This window comes from Haemaphysalis longicornis, unplaced genomic scaffold (assembly GCF_048455015.1).
Source record: "Haemaphysalis longicornis isolate Haplotype H1 unplaced genomic scaffold, Haemaphysalis longicornis Haplotype H1 scaffold_135, whole genome shotgun sequence".
Taxonomy (NCBI): domain Eukaryota; kingdom Metazoa; phylum Arthropoda; class Arachnida; order Ixodida; family Ixodidae; genus Haemaphysalis; species Haemaphysalis longicornis.
In genome coordinates, this window is record NW_027526240.1 from 18,629 (window position 1) to 44,084 (window position 25,456).

Here is a 25,456-nt window from a genome sequence, read left to right on the forward strand (position 1 = left end):
GCAAGTGATTCATTGAGGCTAGCAGAAGCGCGTGTCTTTATTTTTTTTTTTTTGTACAGCTGGGCAGAGCAGAAGCTGAATTATTTCTTCGATATTTTGTCTCGCCTCTCTTCGGCGCCGTCATTCAACGCGTCGGTTTTCCATTTGTTATTGTAAGAACGAATACTACGTGTATTGTTAAGTTGATATCGGTATTTGTCGCGCTAGGGCGCCTGACGCCAAAAAGCGCTGAGCCTGTATTCTTTTTTAAAAGAACTCTGGTTCTTTAGTTATGTACTTACATTTTTCCTGAATGGTGTCTGTTTCCTTTGATCTAAATAACGTTGACATGCACGAACCATTCCATTTCGAACGGTCTTGCGCCTAGTTCCTGCTCAAGCATTCTTTTAACTGTTTTGGCCGGGCGGTTGACTTTGCTGACAGACAGACAGACAGACAGACAGACAGACAGACAGACAGACAGACAGACAGACAGACAGACAGACAGACAGACAGACAGACAGACAGACAGACAGAGATAGATAGAGAGACACGGACGGATAGACAGAACTGGAGTAGACTGCCGTACTTGACTACGCTGACTTTGCGACTGAAAGAACATCGCCTGGAAAGGAAAGGGAGGGAAGCGGGACGGTTAAGTGGGCTAAAAGGATGAAAACGAAAAAGTCAATAGACGTGTATAAATCAGGGAAATGCTGTGCGAAAAAATATATATATTTTGCGATAACAATAAAAAGAGTGTGTTGCTAATTGACTCCCGAGTGGCTGCGTGAGGATAAGAACCTGCGTTTGCAAATAATTGCCACGGAATAAGCCTTGTGTATTCTTTATACAAAATACAGAAACAAGCGAACTCCTAGAAAATTAGCGTGAAAGTATTCTTGCCGAACTGGAGGGATTTTACAGTTGGTGAAAGTGGAAGGATGCATTAACTAATCTGAACTCTATATTACCGAAACTCGAGGAGATTTGGGGGGGGGGGGGAGAAAAAGCAAAGAAGGGGTCGAAAACAGGATTGTCAAAACGATACATAACTTCAGGGCATAATCTAAAAGGAAATATTGGTCATAGGTGAACAAAGGTAAACAGGAGTTCTTAAATTCCTTTTGCCGGCGAGGTCGAAATTTGGAAGCCTTTAGTCATCACCATTCGTGTCGCCAAATGTTGTCTGTTCGGTGCCACCAGGTGATTCTGGCGTACTTCACTGAGCCGCTAGAACCTTCGAATGAGCGGCAGTCAAGTGCACGTATAGCTGTAACGGTGTAACTGGCGCGGTGTTTTCGATACCCAGTAAACCCTTATGCGTGTAAATTAAGCGCCCCGGTATTGTGAGCCACTGAACGGGTACACAACGCCGCCATAGCGATCGCTTTTGCCTTCCACAGAGGTAAACTGTGACGAGCGATGTGGCAAGTTTTGCCGTCCGTGCCTGTGGTTGTGCACTGCTTCCAATGCCGCCTAAAGACTCCACGTGTTTTTTTGTTTTTTTTTTTCAGCTCAGACCTTGCACCGAGCTCTTATTGTAACAGCCTATAGCCGACCGCGTCAAGCGCTCATCGACATCCATGGTGATCGGCCAGTGCTCCCCGCGGCGCTTCTTCGGGGCCCCTGAGGACGACATGGGCGAGGGGGGTGTGCTGCCGTCCGGGCCGGACCCTATATAGTGGCCCTTAATAGGACCGCATCCAGAGCGAAGAGACGCCGGGTCCCACGCCTCCCGTGTACCACTCGGCTCACAGCCCCAGCGATTGTGATCGGCCCCAGGCAGCAACGGCACCGGCACACGGGGTGGTCGCCAACCGACCAGAAGGTCAGTCCCTTGATGTCTATCTCGAGCTATCCTGGATGCACCGTTATTGTCAGTGGGCCCATATGTCCTGCAATTATCGTGTCGGGCAGTGAGCATGCAGGAGTACTGTATACAGGCACGGCCCCTCGACCATGCACACGCAAGGCGTTTAATCGAGCTGTCGTGGTACATGTTATTTGCCTATTGATTGCAGTGTTTTGCTAGTAATGATTCACGAGTACGTGGGTTTGATAGAGCAGCAGCGGCTGCATTTATTGTAGGATAAATGCACAGCGGCCGCATCAGACGAAAGTGAATTACATAAAATACCCTATTTGAGAGGCTGCGGCTTACGCCATGAACTTAAGGTTGCCTCAATAACCCACATCCCTCAACTACGACACTTTTAGCCGTAGTGGGATAAAACAATTTTTTGATCCGTTCATATGAATTGTAGCACTGCTAAATGAAAGAGGTCTTACCAGCATCTATGGTTATGAACGCACAGAACGTCCATCAAGGAATCAATTCGAAACCATTATAACAGCCTGTGAATTTAGCTTGGGTTCGTACATTATCTCGAATGAATCGACGATTTGTTAAAGGGATCCTGCAACACTGCCGATACCCTCGTTCACTTTTGCCTTCGTGCTAAGAAACTCCACGAAAGCTGCGGTTGTCGTCAGCACAGAGCGGCACTGCGTCATTTGGTCAGAGCAGATGCGCCTTGCGATTTGTGTTTACTTTTGCTGGGGTTTTAAGTGCAGAGCACTTTAGGGGCTCTGCTTGTCGTCGTAGCTCGTTCTAACGGTCGATGTCAAACGACTTCCGGAATCAGGCGGTGCCACGAAATAACGGACGCAAGTAGAGCCCGGCGTTCCGTCGTAGGGCGTCCCGCAGAGGCTTCGAAACCCAAGCGGTTTAACCGTGGTCATAACCGTTCGAAACTGTGAAACGCTGGCGCTTGTCATACGTCTCCCCGTTATTTACCGCAAAAAAAAAAAAAAAAAGAAAAAAAAACTGCAGGTACACTTGACGCAAGATACATGTAATTAACCGGCAGCACCCGCGTTCATTTAGTTCTGAACGCTCGTTCGGTTGGTTTTTGAGGTACAAGCGAGAAAAAGTGGCAGTGCAACTCCGGCATGTGCGGGAGGAAAAGCAAGCACAAAAAAATGGCTGCAGCTTAGCTCAGCTAACCTTGGATACGCAAAGCAAAAGCTTGGCTTTGTCTTGTTGTGTATTAAGTGCGAATGCACTTTATAAGCGACCCCAAACCATCCACCGCCGGCGGCGGCGGCGGCGGCGGCGTCCGCAGTGCTCCTCTATATTTAAAAAAAAAACAGCATCCGGCGCCAGGTTTCGATCCGAGGACTTTGCGGCCGCAGCGCGACGCGCTACCGACTAAGCCACGGACGCCACGCTGATATCAGCGTGAGTAACGCGCCTTATATCTTTAACGCATTCAAACTACGTCGTCAGCGGCGTGCGTTGGCGACTCAGCGGCGTTATAGCGGCTTGATAACTGCGTGGTGTACACGTGATACTACAAACCCGATGGAAGAGATGGAAGAGAAGGCGGCGAGGCGGTGGGCTGCGGGGGCCGAGCGCAAGCGCCGCAAGCGGGCCGACAACCGTGCATTCGCACTTTCACATTCTCCCCCTCGGGGAAATGCGGGGGAATTTTGGTTTCGCTTGGTGAACTGATGCTGTATTGCCGACCACGGATCAAAGCCGTTCGGTCCCGTGCAATGCTCACAGGAGGAGGCCTGGCGAACGCGACGTTCATTCACGGCAAACGCACCGTTTCTTTTAGATGCAGAGCATCTGATTCACTCGCCTTGTCCCTCCGGCGTCGTCGTCGTCGTAGTCGTCGGCGTTGTCCACCCCTCCCCCATTCTCCTCGCTGCGCCAGCTGCGCTCTCCGCCGCTCACCCCCTCTCCTCTCCGATAGCGAACACTCTCTCGCGAGGGGCATTGGATTGGATTCGATTGGATTGGCTTGGCTTGGCTTGGCTTGGATTGGATTTGGATTGGATTGGATTGGATTAAAGTGGATTGTGTTGGATTGTGTTGCGTCATAGCCGCGGCACGTTGCGTAATACCGCGGCAGACGCGCTGGGGCCGGCGCATGTGCAGTACTCTCTCTTCCGCGGTTTCCTCTCCTTCGGGCGCGCTGGGCATATAACCGGTGTGCCGTTCTGCGGCGAAGCAACATCCACGCTTGGCTCAAACACCTAGAGTCCACGCCGCTTTACAAGTACGCCAACGTCGTCATCGACTGGTACCGGCTTACGCAGTCCCCTCAACGTTATGCGCGCTATAAAACGCGGTCCCTTCGCCGCTCCGCCTATGCGTCGCATCTACACAGGGGTTCCCGCGAGGGGAGGTGGGAGTTCGCTGGGCGCGAGACGACCTAGCGGCGCATGCGTGGGAGGCTGCGGGGGGTGGTCGGCGGCCGATCAGGCTGAACGGCTGGAACGCGGCCTTGTGCGCAGCGCCGACAGCGGGCTCGGCGAATAACGCGATGCGTTTCGAGGAGTGTGTCACCGGGGCTGCGTCTCCGGTCAAAAGGTTAACTTACGCATCCTCCGCGATACCGCAGGACGAAAGTACCATAGAGTTTCTTACAGTATACACTAGAGAGGAATCTGGCGCTAGCGTCTATGCGGCTCACATCATGGCCGTCTGTGTCGTCATGGACCGCCATTATACATCGCGCTCGCCTTAGCTTCATCATTGGCTTGGATTGAAACGTTTTAGTGACCGCAAATTTAAACAAAGTGCCACAAAAGCGCGAAGATTAGTGTGCAATTATGTAAGTGGAAAATAAACACAGGCTGTTTTAAAACTAAGGAAAAAGGAAGTAACGCGTATTTTTGCCGGAACGGTTGTGCCTGCTATTCCGCAAGCCAAGGTTGTAGTTACGAACAATGTTAATATTTGGGGGGTAACTCATTAGAGACTGTGATTTTATTAATTTAATATTTCAAATAATAAGTTGTTTGAAGAGTTTCGAAAGTTTTTTGAGCGTGCCTATGAAAACGTTGCCTTCGTGGTGAACCGGTGCACCGACCGCCAGCTAGTTTAATAAGAAAAAAAATCACGCCATATCCACGGAATGAATGATGATAAGTGGGGCGAAGCTCGAGAGGGGGAGATCATCGGTAACCGTAACTCTCCCGTGAAAGTTCGCCCATTACATCATTAAGAAAGACGTATGACTGTGTGCGTACATTGTACAAATCAACTTTTATTTTCGGAGTCAATGCTCCCAGGCCCAGACCTGGTGAAAGACCCCGCGCCATCGAGGACTACCCCGCACCTCCACCACAATTTGTCACGTAGGATGGGACACAACGGTAAAGAAAGAACTTTTATTTAGGGCGAACTTGTGCCCGAACAAGACGAGAGGAAACGAGCAAAGGTCCTTGCGTCTCGTTCGATCTCCGAGAACGACTGCCTGCGTTCGTGGCGTGATCTCTTGCGTGATCTCCCCCTCGCAGTGCACGTGCGCTCGCGCCTCCGTTGGCGAACACAGACAAGCTCGCGCTCCCGGTGCCGAGTTTGCGCTGCCGGTTGCAGCCGGTTCTTGCGCGTGCAACGCGGCCCACTTTGCGACATCTCCGAAAGCATGCGGTGGTCACGTACCACGAGACACAAGGGATGGACAGACCCATGACTTAAGGAGCTTCGCCCCTAAAAGAAAACGTGGCGTTAAACAGTCGTGGACGATGACAAGATAGGACGCATACAAGCGCCCGTATCTGCCGTATCTTCTCGTCGTCGAAGTACAGCCGGTAAAACGCTTGTCTATATCAGCGATTTCAACTTCAACCAGCTACATCCGAAAACTCCCGGAACATACTCGTTCCAAACATGTCGGAGGCAAAAGCGAAGGGCTAAGACTTCAGAATTCCGCAGTAGTTTTATTCAAATCCCGCTCCGGCGGGGCAGGATAGGGGTGAGAGTACGAATGCTGTGTTATAGACAAGCCTTTTACCGGCTGTACGTTTTGTTTCTTCTTTTTGTCGGTTACAAATTTCGCGGCGGCATATTACCCGCTCAGTCATACGTCCTTCGACTGCGGCATGAGCAACGTCAGGTGCGACCACCCACTGCCTGCTGTTTCACCGAACACGGCTACCACAGAAACGGGAGGATTTCGGCTTCCTCGTAGCTCGTAGACGTGTTAGTGCATAGTGAAGACAGCAAATCCCAAAAACCGCTTAAGAATCCCATTGTCAGGCCAAGCCCCAGCCAAAAAGGGGGGTCTTCCCATGAACCCCCACGACGACATGGCTTACAAGGCGCAGTTTCCTCTCTAGTATACTTACTAAGAAACTCTATGAAAAGTACTAAAGCTTTGCTTTAAAAGAACATAACTCCCGCTGGCGCTGTTTCAGGCAGGGGGCGCGCGAGCACTAGGGAGGCGGGAAATTGGAATTGCTTCTGGTGGTAGCAGTGAGCGGATAACGGCGCTGCAGCCCATTATGGCGAATAACTTTCTCTGCACTTCCGTCAGCTTTCATGTTGAGTGGAACGGCTTTAATTTAACACGAAAGTTATTCCCGTATGCACGAAGATTTCGCTGGCGTCATATCCGTCACGGGAGTGACGCCAGTACAACGAAACAAGCGGCCTGTAAAGGGTGCACCCCTGCACACAGGGTCTTCTTGCGGGGAAGCAACCTTCAGTACTAATGAGTACGTTATACTTAGGGTTGTTCGTTTTCGGGTTTCATATTTTAACACGAAAGGGTTTTATGTCGCCATACCCTAAGATTTCACTGACGTCATATCCATCACGGAAATGACACCAGTACACCTTTGTCGAAGCGACCCGCCAGCAGGACATCGCTCGCCAAGCACACCCACAAGACAGCCACCGACCCGCAAATAATGCTCAGCTGCAGATTTCGCTGCACATTTTACTTTCGTTTTTTACTGATTCTCATGACAGAGGAATCAACCACAGTTTTTTTTTACTAAAGTGGCTCTCGGATTCGTCTATTTAAGTCGGCGAGTAGTAGGTACACACCCCTCGAATGACGCCATTAGGGCGGGCTAAAAACGCGAATGCGGCGAAAGAAAGAAAAATCGTTTGAGAAAGTTTGTAAGTTATCTGATGGGCGTAGAGCAGTAATTTTTGGCGGAGGTACTCTGTGCCCCTTTCACTACACACGGCATGCACTGGCATGCAACAGCTTGGCTGAGCTACTCGGATCCACTTTTGGGTGGTATGCATAAGATACTTTGACATTTGCTGCTCTCGTAGTTGGATGTTTTCCGCTTGTCATGTTCTTGAATAAGTATTGCCCGCGGTCTATGCAACGATTGTTTATTAAAAACGACAGTCTTTCTTGGGCTACTTTAGCGCGATAATCTTATTCTGTCTGCCGGCCTGTCTGTCTGTCCCTCGATTCAGCCTCCTGGACAAAACATTTTCAAACTACTAAATCCGGTGGCAATTGTGTTCATACTCTTCATACTTTTCAACATTTTCAACATTGTTGAGTGAAAAGAAACAGGCATATTTGAGGAAAAACATCGTACGTAAGTGATATTTTAGGTCTTATTAAAAATACATGGCTGCTTGATTTTTGCGATAGCAAATAAAAAATACGCCTTGAAAAAAAAATGTTTTCACGCGAAAATACAAAGAGTGCTTGTGTCGCCCCCTCGAGGCGGCCTTCCAAGAATCCCAACAGTAACAAAAGGTTCCAGTAGATGGCGCGCGAGCAGTGGGAAGCGGCAAAATTGAATTGACCTGAGCAAACCTCCTCCAGTGCGTTTATCATGGGAGGAGTGAGACGGGAGGGGAAGGGCGTGAGAGGTGGGAGGGGAAGAGAAGACAGGCATTTACGTGTTAGAGGCGGCAGAAGACTGTCGTCCTTCAGCGACGTTGGCAGCGAAGTGAGCAGATACGCGGCCAGTGGGGATCTCAAGGGAACCGCGGCGCTGTATTTTTCTTTTCTGCCATGGGTTATTGCTGGCATGGAGCGGCAGCAGTACACGACTCCAGGCCACGTCCCTTCTTATCGCGTCCTACGACGAAATTAACCGGAACACAACCGCAATAAAATTGGTTTTCTTGAGAAGTAAGTTTCGAACGACGAACATTGTTGGCGGGTCTTGCTTCAAAATATTTTTCAAAAACTTTTTTATTGTTACATGTTCATACTGTTTTTGTTGATTTTGGATGCAGAAGGCCAGGAGTGATGTGATAGGGGAAGTACGGAAGCATAGATGTTCTGATTCAGGTAGTTGGCCAAATAAAATTATAGGGTAGTAGGTGTGTAGTATGTGTGTTTATTGGCGCAAGTGCGTCTGAGGCCAAAGGTATATAAACCCCCTACAATCACACAGTAGTGTTTTTCGTCGGGGGCTTGTTCGATGGCCGGAAATCGCAAAATACATGTCCCCGTGAATGTCATAATGGCTCGGCGAGAAACCTGCTGGTGAGTCCCTGCTTAATCTATTCCCCTTATCATCTACAGCTATTCTTAGGCTCCTGTGTTGCAGTTAGTATGATTGATCTTTTGAAGTGGGAAAATATCGAGCTTATCGAACTTATATTTTGTGTTCGCGGCCTCTCGATTCAATCGGTCAGTTGATTGATATTACAGCTGTAGAACGCACACAGTCTGTATTGTGCATATACCTGTGTTAGAAAAACATGAGTAGCCGCATTACGTCATGAGGTGACGCCAGTGCAAATGCCGAAAATTGGGTAAGCCTAAAATTTTTTTCCCGCGAAATTTTGTTAATGTATATAGTTTTTCTTTGGTGTTCATCATCATCATTATTAGCATGTTTACGTCCACTGGAGGATAAAGGCCTCGGAGAGAGAGAGAGAGAGAGAGAGAGAGAGAGAGAGAGAGAGAGAGAGAAGAGAGAGAGAGAGAGAGAGAGAGAGAGAGAGAGAGAGAGAGAGAGAGAGAGAGAGAGAGAGAGAGAGAGAGAGAGAGAGAGAGAGAGAGAGAGAGAGAGAGAGAGAGAGAGAGAGAAAACAAACTTTATTAAAGGAAAGGAGCCAAGCGGTCGGTTTCCTCAGCTCAGGACCCAGTTGGAGCGTTCAGCCGTCTCATCTCAGCCCGGTGGATCAGCCGAAGCTGATCTTCGACGCTCGAGCTGGGCAGTTCTCCCTCCCACTGCTCAACCAAGGGGTTAGAAATCGCGGAAAGGGAGGGGTTGAGCTGGCACTCCCACACCATGTGATACAGAGTGCAGGGCGCTTTGCAGAATCGGCACTGCGAGTCGTATGGCAAGGGCAGAAGTGCGGCTTGGTAGGTTGGGCAAACGTGTTCGTTTGCAGGAGACGCCAATAGCGCTCCTCTTTATTGCTGAGAGAGGGGTGTCCAGGGGGGAGCGTAAGCTGTGCTGGCCTGTAGTACTGCGTCACCTCCTGGAGTAAGGGTATCGTCGTCCCGACCCAACTCTCTCGCGGCACTCGGCTGGTTAGACCTCGAGCAGTCTCGTGCGCAAAGGTATTACCACAGAGAGAAGTGTGAGCCGGTGTCCAGACAACCGATACCCTTTTCTTTGGAGGGTTCTGGCTGAAGATCTTCATTGCGGTCTGTGAGATGTGGCCTTGGAAGCAGCTCTTACACGCTGGCTGAGAATCTGTGATGATTACTTGCGCAGGTGTCTGCGTTACCGCCAGTGCTATAGCTACCTCTTCGGCCTGTAGTGTAGTGACTTAATTTTCGTGAAAGTGAGGCTCGTGACGTGGCTGTCTATCATCGTTACGGTCGCCACCACGGCTCCGCGTCTTGCATAATCTGCGGCGTCCATGTAGCGCACTTTCGAGCCGTATTTCTTTCCACGGGGCTCTAACTAGCGCATTTCTCCGTTTCTCGTGGAACTGCACGTGCATGTTTCTTGGCAAGGGGGCCACTGTGATGCTTCGGCGCAGCTCGCCAGGGATATCTTCCGTGGATTTAAGAGGGCGATCAGGGATGTTCATACCCAGTCTCAGTAGATGGGCCCTGCCCGAATCCGTCCTTGATAGCCGGTAGCACTGGCTGAGCAGGTGGCCCTCAGTCAGCTGGGTCACAGTGCTGTGAAGCCCAAGCTTGAGGAGACGGTCGTTGGACGTGTAGGATGGCAAACCCAGCGCTTGTTTGTACACCTTTCGCAAGTGCGTATCCAACAACTGTTCTTCTCAGTCTCGGTAGAGCATAAAGCGTCACATAGGTGATCCTTGAGGCGAGGAACGTCTGGACAAGTCTGTGTCCGCCCCCTTCATGCCTCTTCTTTTTCTGACGAAGCACGTGAGCAACCTTGCACGAGTGGTCAACTGTGGTTCTGTGCTGCTAGAGTCAGTTCTTTGCATTCGAACTTCCTTATTTCGTCCCTCCATCGAGTAATTGGCATTGCCCTTCTTCTAGACCCGCACCTTGGTATCCCCTCTGTTACCGTGGTGGTCACCGTGGTGGTGGTCTATCGGTTGTCATTTCGTCTCACTATATGGCCAGCCCAAGTCCATTTCTTTTTCTTCATTTGAACTATATCTTTTGCTGGAATTTGTTCCTGATCAAGGAAGCTCGTTTCCTGTCCCTAAGCGTTACTCCTATCATCCTTCGTTCCGTGGCCCGTTGTACCGACCTAAGTTTTCTTTCTAGTTGTCTAGTAAGGCGCCCAGTTTACAAACGTTGTCTTCCTCGGCAGTACGCATTGAATGTATACGATTCTCTTTAGTGCTAGAAGTAGCCCACTTTTTATTGATAACGCTTGCCGACTGCAGCTCAGCTGCTATTCTGCGCCGGATTTCTTTCACGTGATTGCGGTAAAAACAAACAACCTGTCCAAGGTATACACTCGTTAGGTCCTGGCGTTTCCTTTCCTAGGTTAAACAGGGTGTTATTAACATGTTTCTTTCACCTTACTTTAGATGTATTCTTTAACACTATGGCCAAGCCTTGTGACTGTAGACCCTGAAGCATTTTATGCAAACGACCCGCCGCGGTGGCTCAGTCGCCAAGGCGTTGCGCTGCTGAGCATGAAGTCGCGGGTTCGATTCCCGGCAGCGGCGGCCGCATTTCTGATGGAGGCGAAAAGCAAAAACGCCCGTGTGTACGAGATTTCGGCGCACGTTAAAGATCCCCAGGTGGTCTAAATTAATCCGGAGACCTCCACTACGGCAAGCCTCATCGCCTGCGTTGCGTCGGTGCGTTAAACCCTACAATCAATCAATCATTTTTTTTTTTTTCAAATGTTCTCCAGACCCACTGAACAAGACGGGCCTCCGCCAGCCTGAAGTGTTTCAAGTATTCCCCTTTATCCGCAATCCCGCCATCTCCCAGTCAAGCTTCCTATATACCCCTTACAGAGATGCTGTGAATAATTTTTGTAAGATGGTATCACCCTGGCTAACTCTTTTTCCGGTCGAGAATTTTGTGGGGAAATTTATCTGGAGGATTATGCTTCCCGCAATTCGCTTTTATACCGTATTTGCTCGATTCTAAGCACCCCTTTTTTCAGGATCGTAATACCCAAAGTGAGGGGAGGGAGGTGCTTAAATTCAAAAAATCTCCCTCCCCGGCACACAGACACACTTTTTTTGCCTTGGTATCCAGATGAGGCGGGAGCAAAGAATACTTTTTTATTCTGCAAACATTCAAAAAAGGCACAGACACTTAACGTGGCGTGACCTGCCTCGTACGTCTGATAGTCACACTGACTACCACTCAATTCTATCGCACCGCTTAAGCCGCCGCTCTGTTTCCCACAGCAGGTTGTCTTCCCTTCCGTCGAAGTGGTTTGCAATCGAAATTTTTTAAAATTAATTGACCACAACGTCAACTGTACCCGCTTCCACGCGTCTGGAATCCACCTCGCGGTAGTTAGCGGGGTTGCTTTACGCAGGTTTTCCATCGCGCGACGTTTCCTGCCGGGTAGCCCCGTGCGTCAACTTCTGTCCACTTCCGCCTCCACTCCTGTCGTGCCTCCACTATGCCCAGGCCGTGCACCAGAAGCTGATATTCCTCCGTTTCGACACCTCCGGCTCGTGAATAGAGCGAGCAACGGCAGCCTGGGCAACATGCGCTTCTTTGCGGAAAAGGGAATCTTAGATTCGCATGCAAACTTTTTTTTCAATTTTTTTTTCTTAAAGTAGGGAAAGGTGTTTAGAATCGCGAAGATACGGTATGTCATTCACGATCCTTATGTATGTCTAGTATGCCGTATTCCCTGGTTATTCAATGCTTCCATTACTGCTGCAGTATCCACTGAATCAAACTTTCTTAGATGCAACGCATCTCATGCTCGCCCCTCTGTCCTTCCTGCGTCTGTCCGGCGTTGTCCGCACAGCTGCGCCTCTCCTCCTCTCCTCTCTCCGATAGCGAACACTCTCTCCCAAACAGCTGCGGGTTGGCGCAGCGCGCTCTCACTCCGTTGCTAGGCGCCGGTGGGCGGCGCTGCGCTCGGCGCTGCGCGCGCTCCGCGCTCTCCTCTCCTTCGGGCGCTGTGAATATAAAGCGGCATGCCGCGCTCCGGCGGTCTCAGTCGACGGTCGCTCGCCCACCTCCCCTTCGCGTGAGAATCCCTGCTATAAGCGTAATCAATACGATGGAAAACGCCAATGGAACCCCCCATGAGATGCGTTGCATCACACCAGGGTTCCCGCGAGGGGAGGTGGGCGTAATTTTTTTCTTAGTCTGTAAATTCCATTGAAAGGGGTTTATTATTTCCGGCGGATTATTCTATTGCGTGATAAAGAACATTGTTGTGATCCATTGTTGAGCACCCTTTTCTAAACTCAGCCTGTTTTCTCGGTTGTTAAGTCTAAACTAAAGCTTATAATTACCGTAATTGGTAAACATTACCTTAAATGACAAACAATTTTTAAATCACCGAGAGTAAACCTGTGAGTGTGTAATTCTTAAACTCTTTGAAGCATCCCTTCGTGTGAATCAGAGTTATGTTAACGTTTCTTCAGCCTATGGGCACATGTAAGCAAGCATTCCAAAAATAGTTCAACAAGAATTTCTGGTACAATATCTCAACTCCCCTTTAGGTGGTGCATGGTTACGCGGTCGTCACGTGCAGCTTTTCCTCTTTTAATACAACTGGGTGCCTTTTCTACTTCCTTTTTAGTTATTACAGGGACCTCGCAAGCTGAACTTGCATGTTCAGTAGTGGCCTAGGTAGCAACGTTGCCAGCGTAAAACCTGGTGTAGAATCGTTCCGCTACCTTTATCATCTCCTCCATGCTGTGCTCGTTGTTACCATGTTCGTCTCTCAGTGCGTACAGTTTTTTTCAATAGTTAGCTTGCTCTTAGTTGTTTCAAAGCTTCCTCTTCTCTTCAATGTTTCATAAATCCTTGCCATGTGGCATGCCTTCTTCGTGAAGAGCTCACTCAGGACTCCCTGGTGCCGGACGCGTGCCTGCCCAGCACGCCCACCGTGAAGGAGGCGCTCTCCTTCAGCCCCCTGGCCGTGCCTTCCAAGGGGGCCCGGCGCCTGGCTCCCCCTGCGCCCCCGACAGGCCCCGGCCCGCCACAGCCTGCGTTTGCTCGCCTTGGCTCCCACCTGGGGACGCCAACCACCCGCAAGCGCCGTTCCCTGAACGACTTCCGCGCCGAAGTGGGTGTCCCGTGCTCGATGTCTCCCAGTATCTGGAGGGGATCGCACATGTTCGGCAGCAGCTAACTCAACTTCTGACAGGGCTTGAAGGATGAGGAAAATGATAGCTTATCTGAGATGCCTTGTTTCCTGAGGATACCTGTGAGGTGGGTAATCGTTTGCAAGCTCATTGATGAAAGTGTGGGTTGCAGAAGCGTTAGAGGATTATTGCGCTCCCCTATAGGTTAAGGTAAGCTGAAAGGTAAATTGGGAAGGTAAATTGCACCAGGTCTTGTTTACTGTATACAGTGGTTGAATTAGAATTGGTCTTTTGCTGAGTTCAAGGTAACTTCACTGGTGCAGTTACCAAAAGTAATGGAAGAAGGATAGTTGCTGCATTTGCAAATGACAGGTCGAAATTGCGTATAATGAAATAGCAGAAAGACCGCACACTTATCCATAAAATTTTAAACACTGCTATTCGTTTTAAAGTATTCAACTGCCCACTACGGATGGGAATATTAAAGTTGAATAGAAGCGATGTTTGCCTTTACCGCTCCGATTGTTTATTCTTTTCGTGTAACAATCCCGAAGGGTCATTTAACTAGCCATCAATAGTGCCAGCTCGGCTTGCAGTACGCATACGAACACGCACATTTTGTTAACTAAAAATTTTCCAGCGTCACTGCTCGTGTCGTTAACTATAATTTACCCGTGTTAATAAGCGGCACAACAAAAGACCGACGCTAGCCTTCTTTTAGACATTGTACCAGGTTTTCGGGAGAAACGGAGCCGACTTTAGGCACTCTTTCTCTGTTTAATGCACTGGTCATGAAGTTACTAATTTAAAGACAGGCGCCGACGTCAATTTTATTGCTTACCGAGTATCTCTAAGCTGACTCCAAGGAGGGGGCTCTATCACGGCCGCGGTGACTTTTCAGATGGAGTTTAAAAGTGAAAAAGCGTCGAAGTGTTCGCGGAAGTTAAAAATCCCCAGGTGTTTTTTATGGATACGGAGCCTTCCACTATGCGCGAATCATAGCCCAGGCGTAGCTTCGGCGCCTTAAACACTACAATCAATCGAATATCCCCAGGCTTTGAGTGCTGCCTGGTTCAGAAGTAAACGTCGTCCCGCATACCTGTCAGGCTACACTAGATAGGTGCAACCATACTAGGAGGACTCTTTGAGACGCAAACATACTCCCTCGCCAGTGAAGGATCTTTCCACGCTGGCGTAGCACTAGACCAGAACCTCTTCAATGTTAGCTACTTTAAAAAAAGCTTCACCAGGAACTGTATAGGAAGGTCGAAACGAGGTTTTAATCGCCATGGTTGTTGCTGTCCACCAGAGAAAGCGCTACGCTAAACACTGACGCTGTGCACCAGCTGAGACTGGGCACCATGATTTGTCGGCTTGTTTTAGACGCACGCATCCATCAGTGAAGTGAAAGGCGCTAATTCCAGCGCAGATATTGGGAATGGTTTTCTTAATAGCTGTCATGATGTTTCTTAGTTAATATAAAACGTTACAGCAAATATTCGCTGGATGTTCGGGGAATATCATTTTTTATCGACGTTTAAATTCACGAGTTCAAATATCACATTTCTCTAGAGTCTGCGCGGAGTTCAATTTTGGGTAGTACGGTTTCTTTCTTTAGATATGGCCAGTTTTTAATGCAGTCTGAAATTGGCGGTCCGCACAGGCCGGACCCAACCGGAACGGCTTCAGACGGAGCGACCTCGGACGGAGGGCCTTACCACTCCGGGCCGAGCGGGTGCAGAGCGGCGGAGACAGGGCACGCCGCCCAGCTCGGCCCCAAGATGTCGCGGCTCGGTATGAGCGGCCTCAGCATCGCTAAGCGTCCCGTCTTCGGAGCCTGGCACCTTGCAGCGCACGGCAATCCCGTCGCGCCGTGGGCCCTCGGAGCACGTCAACCTTCGCCCACTCGGGGTTAGTCTTATTGATACTGCACCAAGATAAGGGCAGAAAGAGAAAGCGGGCCAGCGACAGTGCTGACTTAGCAAAAAATTGGGCAGCTTCGCGCTATGCCGAGAAGACTGTGCAAACAGCGAAGCTGGTTATTTTTGGTTCGGCTAAGTTTAAGTAAGGCTGAGCACCAGCGAGAAAAGCGAGACAGAGAAATCCAACTGGAGCGAGAAAAGCTTCAGAACGAAGGACAAAAATTGGCGTCGTATCTGTTCCTTTTGTTGCAAATGTCGACAAAAGACAAAAGTGTCTTTCATCGACAGTAAATTCGTTCCTTCGCTTTCCCGCTCACCTCTCATGCTGTTCCTCTTTCGTCGCGCTCCTCCCAAGGTAAACACGATAGAGGTTTGCTCAAGTCAATTTAAATTTACCGCATTCCAACGCACCCGGCCGGGTGACTCGATGCCAGCGCTGCCGTACGGCGGAGAAGCGCGTGTATTGAGGCGGTAATTGAAGGAGTGATTTTTTTTTTTTTTTTTTTGCGACGCATCTCTTGCTCTGGGGCATGTCCCTCCTGCGTCGGCGTCGGCGGCGTCCGCACGCCACCTGCGCATGCGCGCCTCTCCTCCGCTCTTCTCTCCGACAGCTGTGCGCAACACTCTCACTCCGTCTCATTATCATAAACAACAGCTGCGTGCGCGCGCTTCGCTCGCTTTGCGCGCATGCGCGACTCTCCTGCGCTGTCTCCTCTCCTTCAGGCGCTGTGAAAATTACCCCCATCGTCCCGCGTATGAGAACACCCGCATGTGATGGAAATGCATCCTACGCGTTCACAACACGTTTCACCCGATTTAGAGAATCAACCCAATGGAAACGCCAATTCAACCCCCAGATGCGTCGCATCACACCAGGGTTCCCTCGCGGGGAGATGGGGGTAATTTCTTCAGTGGATGTAGAATTTGCTATCGCAAAATCAAGCGTTCATTATTTTTTTACACAGGAACACTGCAATTATCCCTTTATATAGATTTTCTGCCTCATATTTGCGTAATGTATTCTTGTTCAACAATGTTGACAAGAATGAACATTGCCACTGGACTGGGACGTTTATATTTGTGTGTTGTGCAGCCTATTGTGCAGCTTCTGTGTCACTTTGGCTGGCTGGCTAAATCGAGCCACAGACAGACAGACAGACGGACAGAGAGACGGACAGACAGACAGACAGACAGACAGACAGACAGACAGACAGACAGACAGACAGACAGACAGACAGACGCACGGACGGACGGACGGACGGACAGACAGACAGACAGACAGACAGACAGACAGACAGACAGACAGACAGACAGACAGACAGACAGACAGACAGACAGACAGACAGATGGACGGACGGACGGACGGACGGACGGACGGACGGACGGACGGAAAGACCAAAATGTGTGCGTTTAAGTAGCTCAAGAAAGACTATCGTTATTAGAAAGAGCAGGAGCTCGAGCGAGAGAAGCGAGAAACACCTCACTCAGAGCTGTACACGGCACGTACGCGCCGCGTTTTATCGTGGCCGTAGCTTTATCTTGACTCGAACCGAAAGTAGCGTGGCGTACGTGTGACGCGTACATCTCTGAGTTACGTCAACAAGGGACATGGCTTTGTGGCGCTTTGAAGCCGCCAAGCTCCACATGCACGCGTCCGGAGAGTAAAGTACTCAGCCCATAGGTCTGCGGGCAATTACATTTTCGCAAATCTGGCGCTAGAAATCGGGTTGACTGACAGTCTCTACAATTTCCGCATAACAATCACACGCCTAACTGCAATAATTAAAAAGGTCATTAACAAGTACTAGTTGACTGTTACCCTAAATAGCAATTTGAACTCGTTTTATTGCGCCCGCCACGGCCCCTGACCACTTAGCGCAAGTGAAACAATTTTACCTCCGAAAGCCTATTTTTAAAATTATGTAGTCTTCCCTGAAACACCTTGTGGACGGTTTTCACGCAGGAGGTTATGTCGTTACAGTAAATGAAACTTGTACAGTGCGGGTATCTATTAACGGTACATCGTACACTGTTCATCTGTCATATATAGTCCCCAACTGCTGTCATTCAAGGTATTCACTCTTAAACCGAGAATGTTGTTATTGTACTGATTAGCTGGCTAAGTTGATAAGGTTCTCTGTGGATCACGCCATGAAAGGCAAACACGGCCTCCTATACAACAAGGCTTGCTACACTAAAGATCGCTGACGCCCATTGAGCTCCCCCCACCCCCGTGCCAACGATTAATTCCATGTGCGGGCCAAACAAAGAAAAGCGCTGCTTCTGCTAACTCATATCACCGAAGCCTACAGCAGCACATAAACATTGGCCCGTCTATCGAGGTATCCGGAAAAAAAAAAAAAAAAAACTAGAAACATGCTGTGTTATCGCGGTCACCGGCTTCGAGCCGATGCCGAGGATGCTCGCAAGGAGCTTCTTTCTTCGACATAAACCTGGCGCTACTGCAAATAGAGGTAAGACGGCTGCAGCGTCTGTTTTTCGTCGACTCCAGAACTACGCCAGCCGCTCCGTGCGAAGCACCAAATTATCACTGAAGATGGCTGTCTTAGTCATTTTACTCTCAACTGTATACAATGGAGCTCTCGGTATATTTTGATTGTTGGAGGCTATTAAATGCAGTAAAAACAGGATACAAACGTTTTTTGCACTAATAAAACACGTACTGCACATTCGTTGAGGCTTGTCCTCGGACGACACACTTTGTACGCTTAGAGATCAACAAATCAAGCAGAAAGTTTCCATTGCGGCTGGCTCCCATGGTGTGCAAAGTTGCCGGATGTGTGCTTGGTTAGTTTTTTCTTACGGACGACTGAACATCTTTTTTGTCGCAGGCTTTTAGTGAAGCTCCACCAGCCAGTAGATTTTTTTTTTTACACCAGAAATAATGGTCCTGCATGGTCAGCTGTATCATTTACTGTAGTGGGTCATCGCTTTCTAGTTTTGTCGAAGGAAAGTCTAGTTTTGGCTATAGACAAAGTTCGGTATACTATACTAGTTCTTTATTGAGAGACTAGATTATGTTTTATCTCATGCCCTTCTAAGCCCCCTCCTTATATCCGCTTGTGAACATCCAGGTACAAGTGGCGAGCCGTAACAAGAACACCAGAGGCAGCTGCTGATCCAGCGGCCGGGGCAAGAAACCTTCTACACAACCACCGGGCCCAGAGCCGCGCCGTAAATAAAAGCACCATCGATACTACGAGGAAGTTAGCCGATCGGTGAGGCCCTAACTACATAGGCAGTACAAGATGCAGACCCACCTGTCTCCGACGTTCCTTACTATAAAGAAATGTCATCAGCTGTACCCAAGCGACCTTCCAATTTTTGAGCGCACGTGAGTGCGTGGTCATCTTAGATCGAAAGCACTGTTAGCCTGCTTCCGCCGGTTTCCAAGACATTCGGGAGTACTGTTTCGTGAAGCCTCGTTAATGAAGCTTCATCCGTGAGGTCTCCCGTATTTTCCAGTTTATAAGTCGCTTGCGAAAAACTAAATGCGCAGCAGAGGGAGGCGGCGAGGGGCCCAATCCCGACGTTCGGCATAACGTCAAACTTCCAGGTGCACCGTCGTAAGCAAGTTTCCGTACCTCGACTTAGGAGTATGACATTGCATGGCATGTCGTTAGGCTCAACGTAGATTCAAAATAAAAGTGTGTCCGTGTATGTCTGTCTTTCTTGGGTATGACCGCCAACAACACTTAAAGGGGCCATGCAGACAATATACAAGTTTGTTTTATTCGAAAGGTTTAGTGTTTTATAGTGCCCTCAGCGCTTGTCCGGCAGCAAACTATGCTTTATTCAGTGATAAGTTAAACATTTTAAGCGAAAATTTCAATTATCCCGCTAAATTGTGCGCTTTCGTGGCGTCGACAATGACGTATCCAGAGCAGGGCCTTAAAACTAAAGATAGCCTGCTGACCAGGGCTGCCACCATCTCAAAGACGGCCGTTTGGTATTGTTTATCGCTCAATTTCGTAGTTGGCGCTGCATTACCACTGAAGTGCCAGTGTTCGCACTTTGCTTCTCAGTGTTCGCACTTTTCTCCTGGCCGGACTTCTTTAGCAGCCGTATTTTTATTAGGGTTCGTACTAATCGTTTCCTAAAACGCAAGCTGTGACTCGACCAATATGGTCATGTGAGTGACCACGCCGCTTATGTCGGTTGGTCAATGTTGTATCAGACAAGTACAACGCGTCCGACGGATGTGTAAGTCGGCAAAGTGCCGCACTAACTGCTTCGGTGTTTGCGTAGCTTTAATGGTTCGCCCCACAATTATTACTGCTATAAAAAGAGTGTGCCCAGAATATAAGCGCAGATAGCTCGTTCGGCAAGCTTACAAGCCCTGCCTAATTTGCGTTTGCTTTTGCCGGCCTCAGAAGATCGCACAGCTGGGCATACGACACCATAGGTTCTGTAGCGGGAAATGAGCTAGTGGGTCCCAAGGCCATTCCCTTTTTTCCTTATTATATAGCTTATTCGAGCGAAGTTCACGTTAAAAGTGGTGTCAGCGTGATTCTAACGAGGCAATCGCTCGAATGAACCGAACTTCTGTTTTGCCTTCATGGCCCTTAAGTAAAGTAAATCAAAGTAAAGTAAGAAGTAAAATATGCTCGTGCATTTCACAAGAACTGCCTGTATGTTGTACATCGTGAGATGAAAAGCTTGGCTGGTCATTCAGCTTCGGAAGGTGGAACGTATCATAGTTGTTCTTTATTGCACTCACAACGGCAGAAAGGGTACGCTCGAATCTGAGTTCGCATGGATTACCTCTTTACTCGTTCCAATTGTTTGGGATTCGCGACAGTAAGGATAAATGCTTTGAATGCGCTTCGATATGTAGAAAATGACATTCTGACCCGGGGCACTCTCCTATCTTTTGAATTGTTTGCAGTTCTCATCTGGCAACCTGTACAGTACTGGCGCAAGCGGAAACAGTGGACTGGCGTAACTGTTTCAGGCCCCCTGACTCCACCTCCGACTTACAGTCCGCAGGCTGTCCTCCTTGCGAAGACACCCATGGCATCTCCATACGTCTACTTCCGTGGATCCCACTCTTTGAAAAATTTACTATTAAAAAGTCCCGAGAAAGGATTTACACGCAGAATGTTAACTGCTGTGCCGCTTCTGCTTCGTTTCATAGACCAAACTCATTGGAACAGTGGAGGCATAACTGTCGAGATTGCATTATTGCTCATTGTGAATTATGCCTTTCAAATGCCATTCCACCTCTGAAATCCCAATTGTGCCCTGATGGCGACAAGCATACTTGTGGCGTCTAAAATGGTGGATCATTGGGTCAAAAAAGTGAAGTGAAAGAGATAAGACCACTGTAAACAGTACCACTCTACGCGCAAATTATCGCCCTCACTGTTGCGAAAACAAATGGGAAAAAAATGATTAATTTGGCGCATAATGCGCTCGATTTGCAAGCCATAGCAGAAGTTTAGAATACTCCCGACTCCGGTGTCCTAAACTTGGATGGCTACACGGGAAGGAAAGTTCGATTACTCCTTTATTAAATTTTGAAAGCAAAACTATATTCGGTTATTAAAAGATCAGTATACTTTGTACCTCTTATCTCCTATTACCATATTCTCACGCAGAGGTAACAAAAAGAAAAATATTCACTGTCACTGAAGTACTATATCGGTGGCGTAGCCAGGAATATTTTTTGGGTGGGGTGGGGGTGTCATGGAGGGCATTTTGCGCGTTATTTTCTATCCAGCTATGAAGTACAGTCGAGCGCGACTTGAAAGTCATCGCGCGAGCATCGACCGGCCAAGCGTGCCAGGGCATAGGTTATAATTTCGGAACCATCAAAGTCAAGCACTCTCCCTCGTTGGCTGATTCCATGCTACAGCCATGTCCCCCACGGCCAACTTGCCACCCTTTCTGTTTTAAGCTTTACATTCGTTGTGATCAAACACGGACTTGGTTGCCCCTTATCTATTCCGACGATAACAAAATTGGCAGGAAAGATCTGCTAAAGCTGGTATTTCGTCTGCTTCATCGAAACGAGTTGCTAAGTTGGTTAAAATATAAGCGTCGCGTATAAAGGGGAAGGGGGAGAGAAGCTGGCCAGATACTTCCCCCTTCACGAAAGAGGATTCTGGGCAGTGGGGCTGCTGCTGTTGTATGCCGGCGCTCCCGCGATAACCTGCATATCACCTGTATACCATCATCTAAAGCAATTCAACACATTAAATTGCCCACTGAGATATGGAAATGTGATATCAAGTTATATGACTAGGTAGTTCACCCCAAGAAGTTAAAAACCACTAGTCTTGCAGGAAACTGCTTCTGTGTAACAACCTGCGCACGAGCAAACACAAAGTTTTCGCCCCATCCATGCCTGAGAGGCTCGCTTGACTTTTTGGAGTGCCAATGACCAATGCGGCCCGGTGTTTCGTATTTGGTGCAAAGGTACACCCAAGAGCAGAAGTTTACGGACCACGAAAGCAGCAATTTTGAATTATTGCTCTGCCGCACGGCAGCCATGAGTGCTAGGTGCGGTAGTTTTAAGTAGTGCAGTACTTATACGACATTTCGCATGCATTGGACAGTTTGTCGGGCTGCTATGGGAAGAGAAATAACCTAAAATTGCCATTTCCCTGGTCCGTAAACTTTTGATCGTGGCTGTACACCTAGGTATTGAAGTGCGTCCTTATCCCAACAGTTTTAATTCCAAAAACGCAAGATGAACAAAAGCTGAAATGGGTTGACGGCTATCGGCCAATATCTCTCTGCAATGTAGATTTTAAAATTTTTGCAAAAATTTTATCTAGGCGCCTTCAACTTGTCATCACTAGTTTAGTAGGACCTCACCAAACTTCCGGTATTTGAGGTAGGCGCATTCAAACAAACATACATGTTGCTCGTTCAATATTGATGTGAGTGTCTGATTCGGCAGAGCAGGTGGCCCTTATCCAAATTACACCTTTCAAAAGCATTTGATCGCGTTTCTCATGACTTTCTATTCGCACTATTGGCAGCGGCAAATTTAGGGGATATATTGTTAAAAGGCATTCAGCTTTGTTACAAACAGTGCACCACACAACTGGTCGTCAACCGTGTTCTGTCTAAGCCAGTTTCGATTAAGACAGTGCTGCCCCCTTTCTCCCTTGTTGTTTGCCTTATACCTCGAACCTCTGTGCCTTATAGTATTCAGCAGAGTCAAAGAGTAGTCCCAGCCTTTGTGGCAAAGAGGTTGTGCGCCTGCCAATTAGGAAGTGAGCCGGTGTCAGAGGAGCGAGCTCTTCAGCAACTCCTGCTAACGGCGTCAACGGACGGCTGTTGACGGCCGCCTCTACTTCGCAAAGAACCGTCTCAATCTCTTCCGGGGACAGTCGATTACGTCCAAGAGCCCTCCGGAGCGTTTCTTTTGTGATCCTTATGAGCCGTTCCCATAGAGTTTCATACTAGTATATTAGTATGAAACTCTATGGCCGTTCCCACCATCCGCCCCACCACGGTTCCCTTTCGACGCTAAACTTCCACTGAATTCGGCGGCCGCTGCAGAAGTCGACGACCGCGGCCTCAGACATGGTGTGGACTGAGAGACCTGGCGCAGTGGTGGAATGTAAGGGCGTTGTCGGAGTATATCGTTGTTGGAACTCCACGCCGGGATATAAAGCGTCTCAGAGCCAGCAGAAACCTTGATGCTGTCATACCAGATGAGAGCTCCAGGTGAATGGCCTGTGTGACAACGCAAGAGAACACGACGATGTAAGCTTTCTCATATTCCGGATGCGACGACTGGCAGTATAAGGGTCCACAGAAGTCAATGCCAACCACGGAAAAGGGGTCAGCTTCGGTAATCCGATCTCGGGGCAGAGGGGCGACAGGCGCTGTTTCAGCCTTGTGCCTACGTCGGCGGCATGGCAGGCAAGCATGTAGGACACTTTTCACAACCTGACGGCCCTTCAATATCCAAAAGTTCTCCCGAAGTTCAGCGAGTGTTAGATCTACACCGGTGTGGATCAACCGCTCATGCGTGGCTGCTATTACGAGACGCGTGAAGTCCCCTCTGTTCGGCAAAACGACTGCATGACGGACGTTCATCGGGGACGGCAGTTCTTACAGGCGGCCCCCGACGCGGATAAGCCCATCTTCGTCGATGAATATGGGCGAAGCAGCAATAGGCGGGTCGTCGCCCTACTGGGTTGGTTACTTGCCAACGCCTCCAACTCCCCAGAAAAGGCTTCTCTGTGAATATGGCGAATCCAATAGTTCTCTGCTTGAGCCAACTCTTCAGTCGTCAGCGGCCCGGCTGTCGGCTGTCTGCCTGTAGTCGCGTTGTTGATGAAGCGGCGAACCCAGGCAGTTACCCGGAGCAATCGGGAGTATTTGCTGTACCGGTTAATTTGATGCAAAGGCTCAGGATGCACGCTGCCGATTGCACAAGCAGCGTTTGGAACGGCTTGCCCCTCGTCGCTCTCGCTTAAGATTTCGAAATGTTCCACTGGCCATGACTCTTCTGGCAAAGCAAGCCACGGCGGACCGCACCACCAAAGTTTGGAATTTCTGAGAGCGGATGCTGGTAAACCGCATGTGAGAAGGTCAGCAGGGTTGTCTTTGCTTCGGCAGTGTTGCCAAGGGTGATCCTCCGTCAGCCGCTGCATAGGCGTGCGCAGAGTTCTCAATTTGGGGGGGCAAAGTCTTACCGCTGCGCCCCCCCCCCCCCCCCCCCCCCCCCAGTGCAACTCCCGACCTCTTCTCACTGAAGGCCTTGCGGTGCGAACGCAGCGCAAAGAGGGATGGTTATAAAATTTTTATTTCAATGTGATGGAATTGCAACACACACAAAATATTTCTGAGCAGAAATTTTACTTTCATGTGTTACATCGGCAAGGCATGGGGCAAATTTGGCGCCCCCTTCAGATGATTAGGGGGGGCGGCCGCCCCCCCTGCCCCCCCTGTGCGCACGCCTATGAGCCGCTGTACCTCTTCGACGCGGTTTCGGATGAAGGGTGGCCATCGACTAGGTGCTGCGGAATTCTGAGAGAGAGCAATCTCGGCGTCCGTCCAGAAGTACATTTTAGCGGTGGCCCAACACGGAACCTGCCTCAGATAGTTACACAGCCGCGCTGCGACGAGACATGCCACCAACTCAATTGCCGTGGAAGGGTCAAGGTCGTGATGGGTACTATGCGGCTCTTGCTCATGAGGAGGTTCGTTTCATACGAATTACCATGATCTGAGTGGTGGCGAACGTATACAGCTGCTCCATATGCTCTGGGACTAGCATCGGCGAAAAAATGCAACTCCATGGCATCCCTGCTATCACGGTTCCTGATGCACACCTGTCGTGGCAGTCGGATTCCCTCTATATCAGGGATCTCGCTGCACCAGGAATTCCAGGCAGTAAGTTGCGCCGGCGGCAAAAGTCCATCCCAAGGGTGGTTAAGCTTCCACAAATCTTGGAAAATCAGCTTGGCACGCACTGAATATGGGGTCACAAAGCCGAGGGGATCGTAAAGTCTGGCAAGTGATGACTGCAACATTGTTCTCTTCGTTGCCGGCTTCGTCGAAATGAAGGCCGCAATCTTGTTGGTGCTCACCACTATTGTGTCCTCCGATCTGTCACATGGGAGCCCAAGGACCTTCATTCTATTCGGATCGCCCCCTTCGGTCTCTAAGGAAACTCCATTGGCAACAAACTGGTCTCGAAAAGATGATGCGTTGGATGCCCACTTGCGTAATGCCATGCCTGCATCGGTCATAATGGCTTTCCCTTCCGTGTAGATTTTGTGCGCTGCTGCCTCGTTGTCAGCACCGACGACCACATCATCCACATAGAAAGAACAAAGAAGGCTTGCCATCGTGTCCGGGAACCGCTCTTTGAGCGCCAGCAGATGATGACGCAGGGTGGCTGCCAACAGGAACGGACTGGAGGAGGCGCCGAATGGCACCCTTGTCATTTGCCCCCTTGCAATAGGCGGAAATGGTTCATCCTCAGTTGGAAGGCGCTCAATCCACAGGAACCGCAGGGAGCGTCTGTCTTCTTTCCGTATCACCATTTGCAAGTATGCCTTCTTTATGTCGGCTACTAACGCCCCGCGCTGACCTCGAAAAGCCAGAAGATGTCGTAAAAGGTCCGCATCCAGCTTGGGTCCCTTTA

General features: G+C 49.3%; 1 protein-coding gene across 1 annotated transcript; it reads left to right on the top strand.

The window, feature by feature from the left end:
* The first annotated feature begins 1,565 nt into the window (after positions 1-1,565).
* Positions 1,566-15,302, top strand: LOC144164699 (uncharacterized). Its single transcript, XM_077695004.1, has 4 exons — positions 1,566-1,634; positions 1,678-1,810; positions 13,145-13,377; positions 15,060-15,302. Exons 1-4 carry the CDS (start codon positions 1,566-1,568, stop codon positions 15,213-15,215), a joined length of 591 nt encoding a protein of 196 aa, XP_077551130.1. The 3' UTR covers positions 15,216-15,302.
* The last annotated feature ends 10,154 nt before the right edge of the window (positions 15,303-25,456 follow it).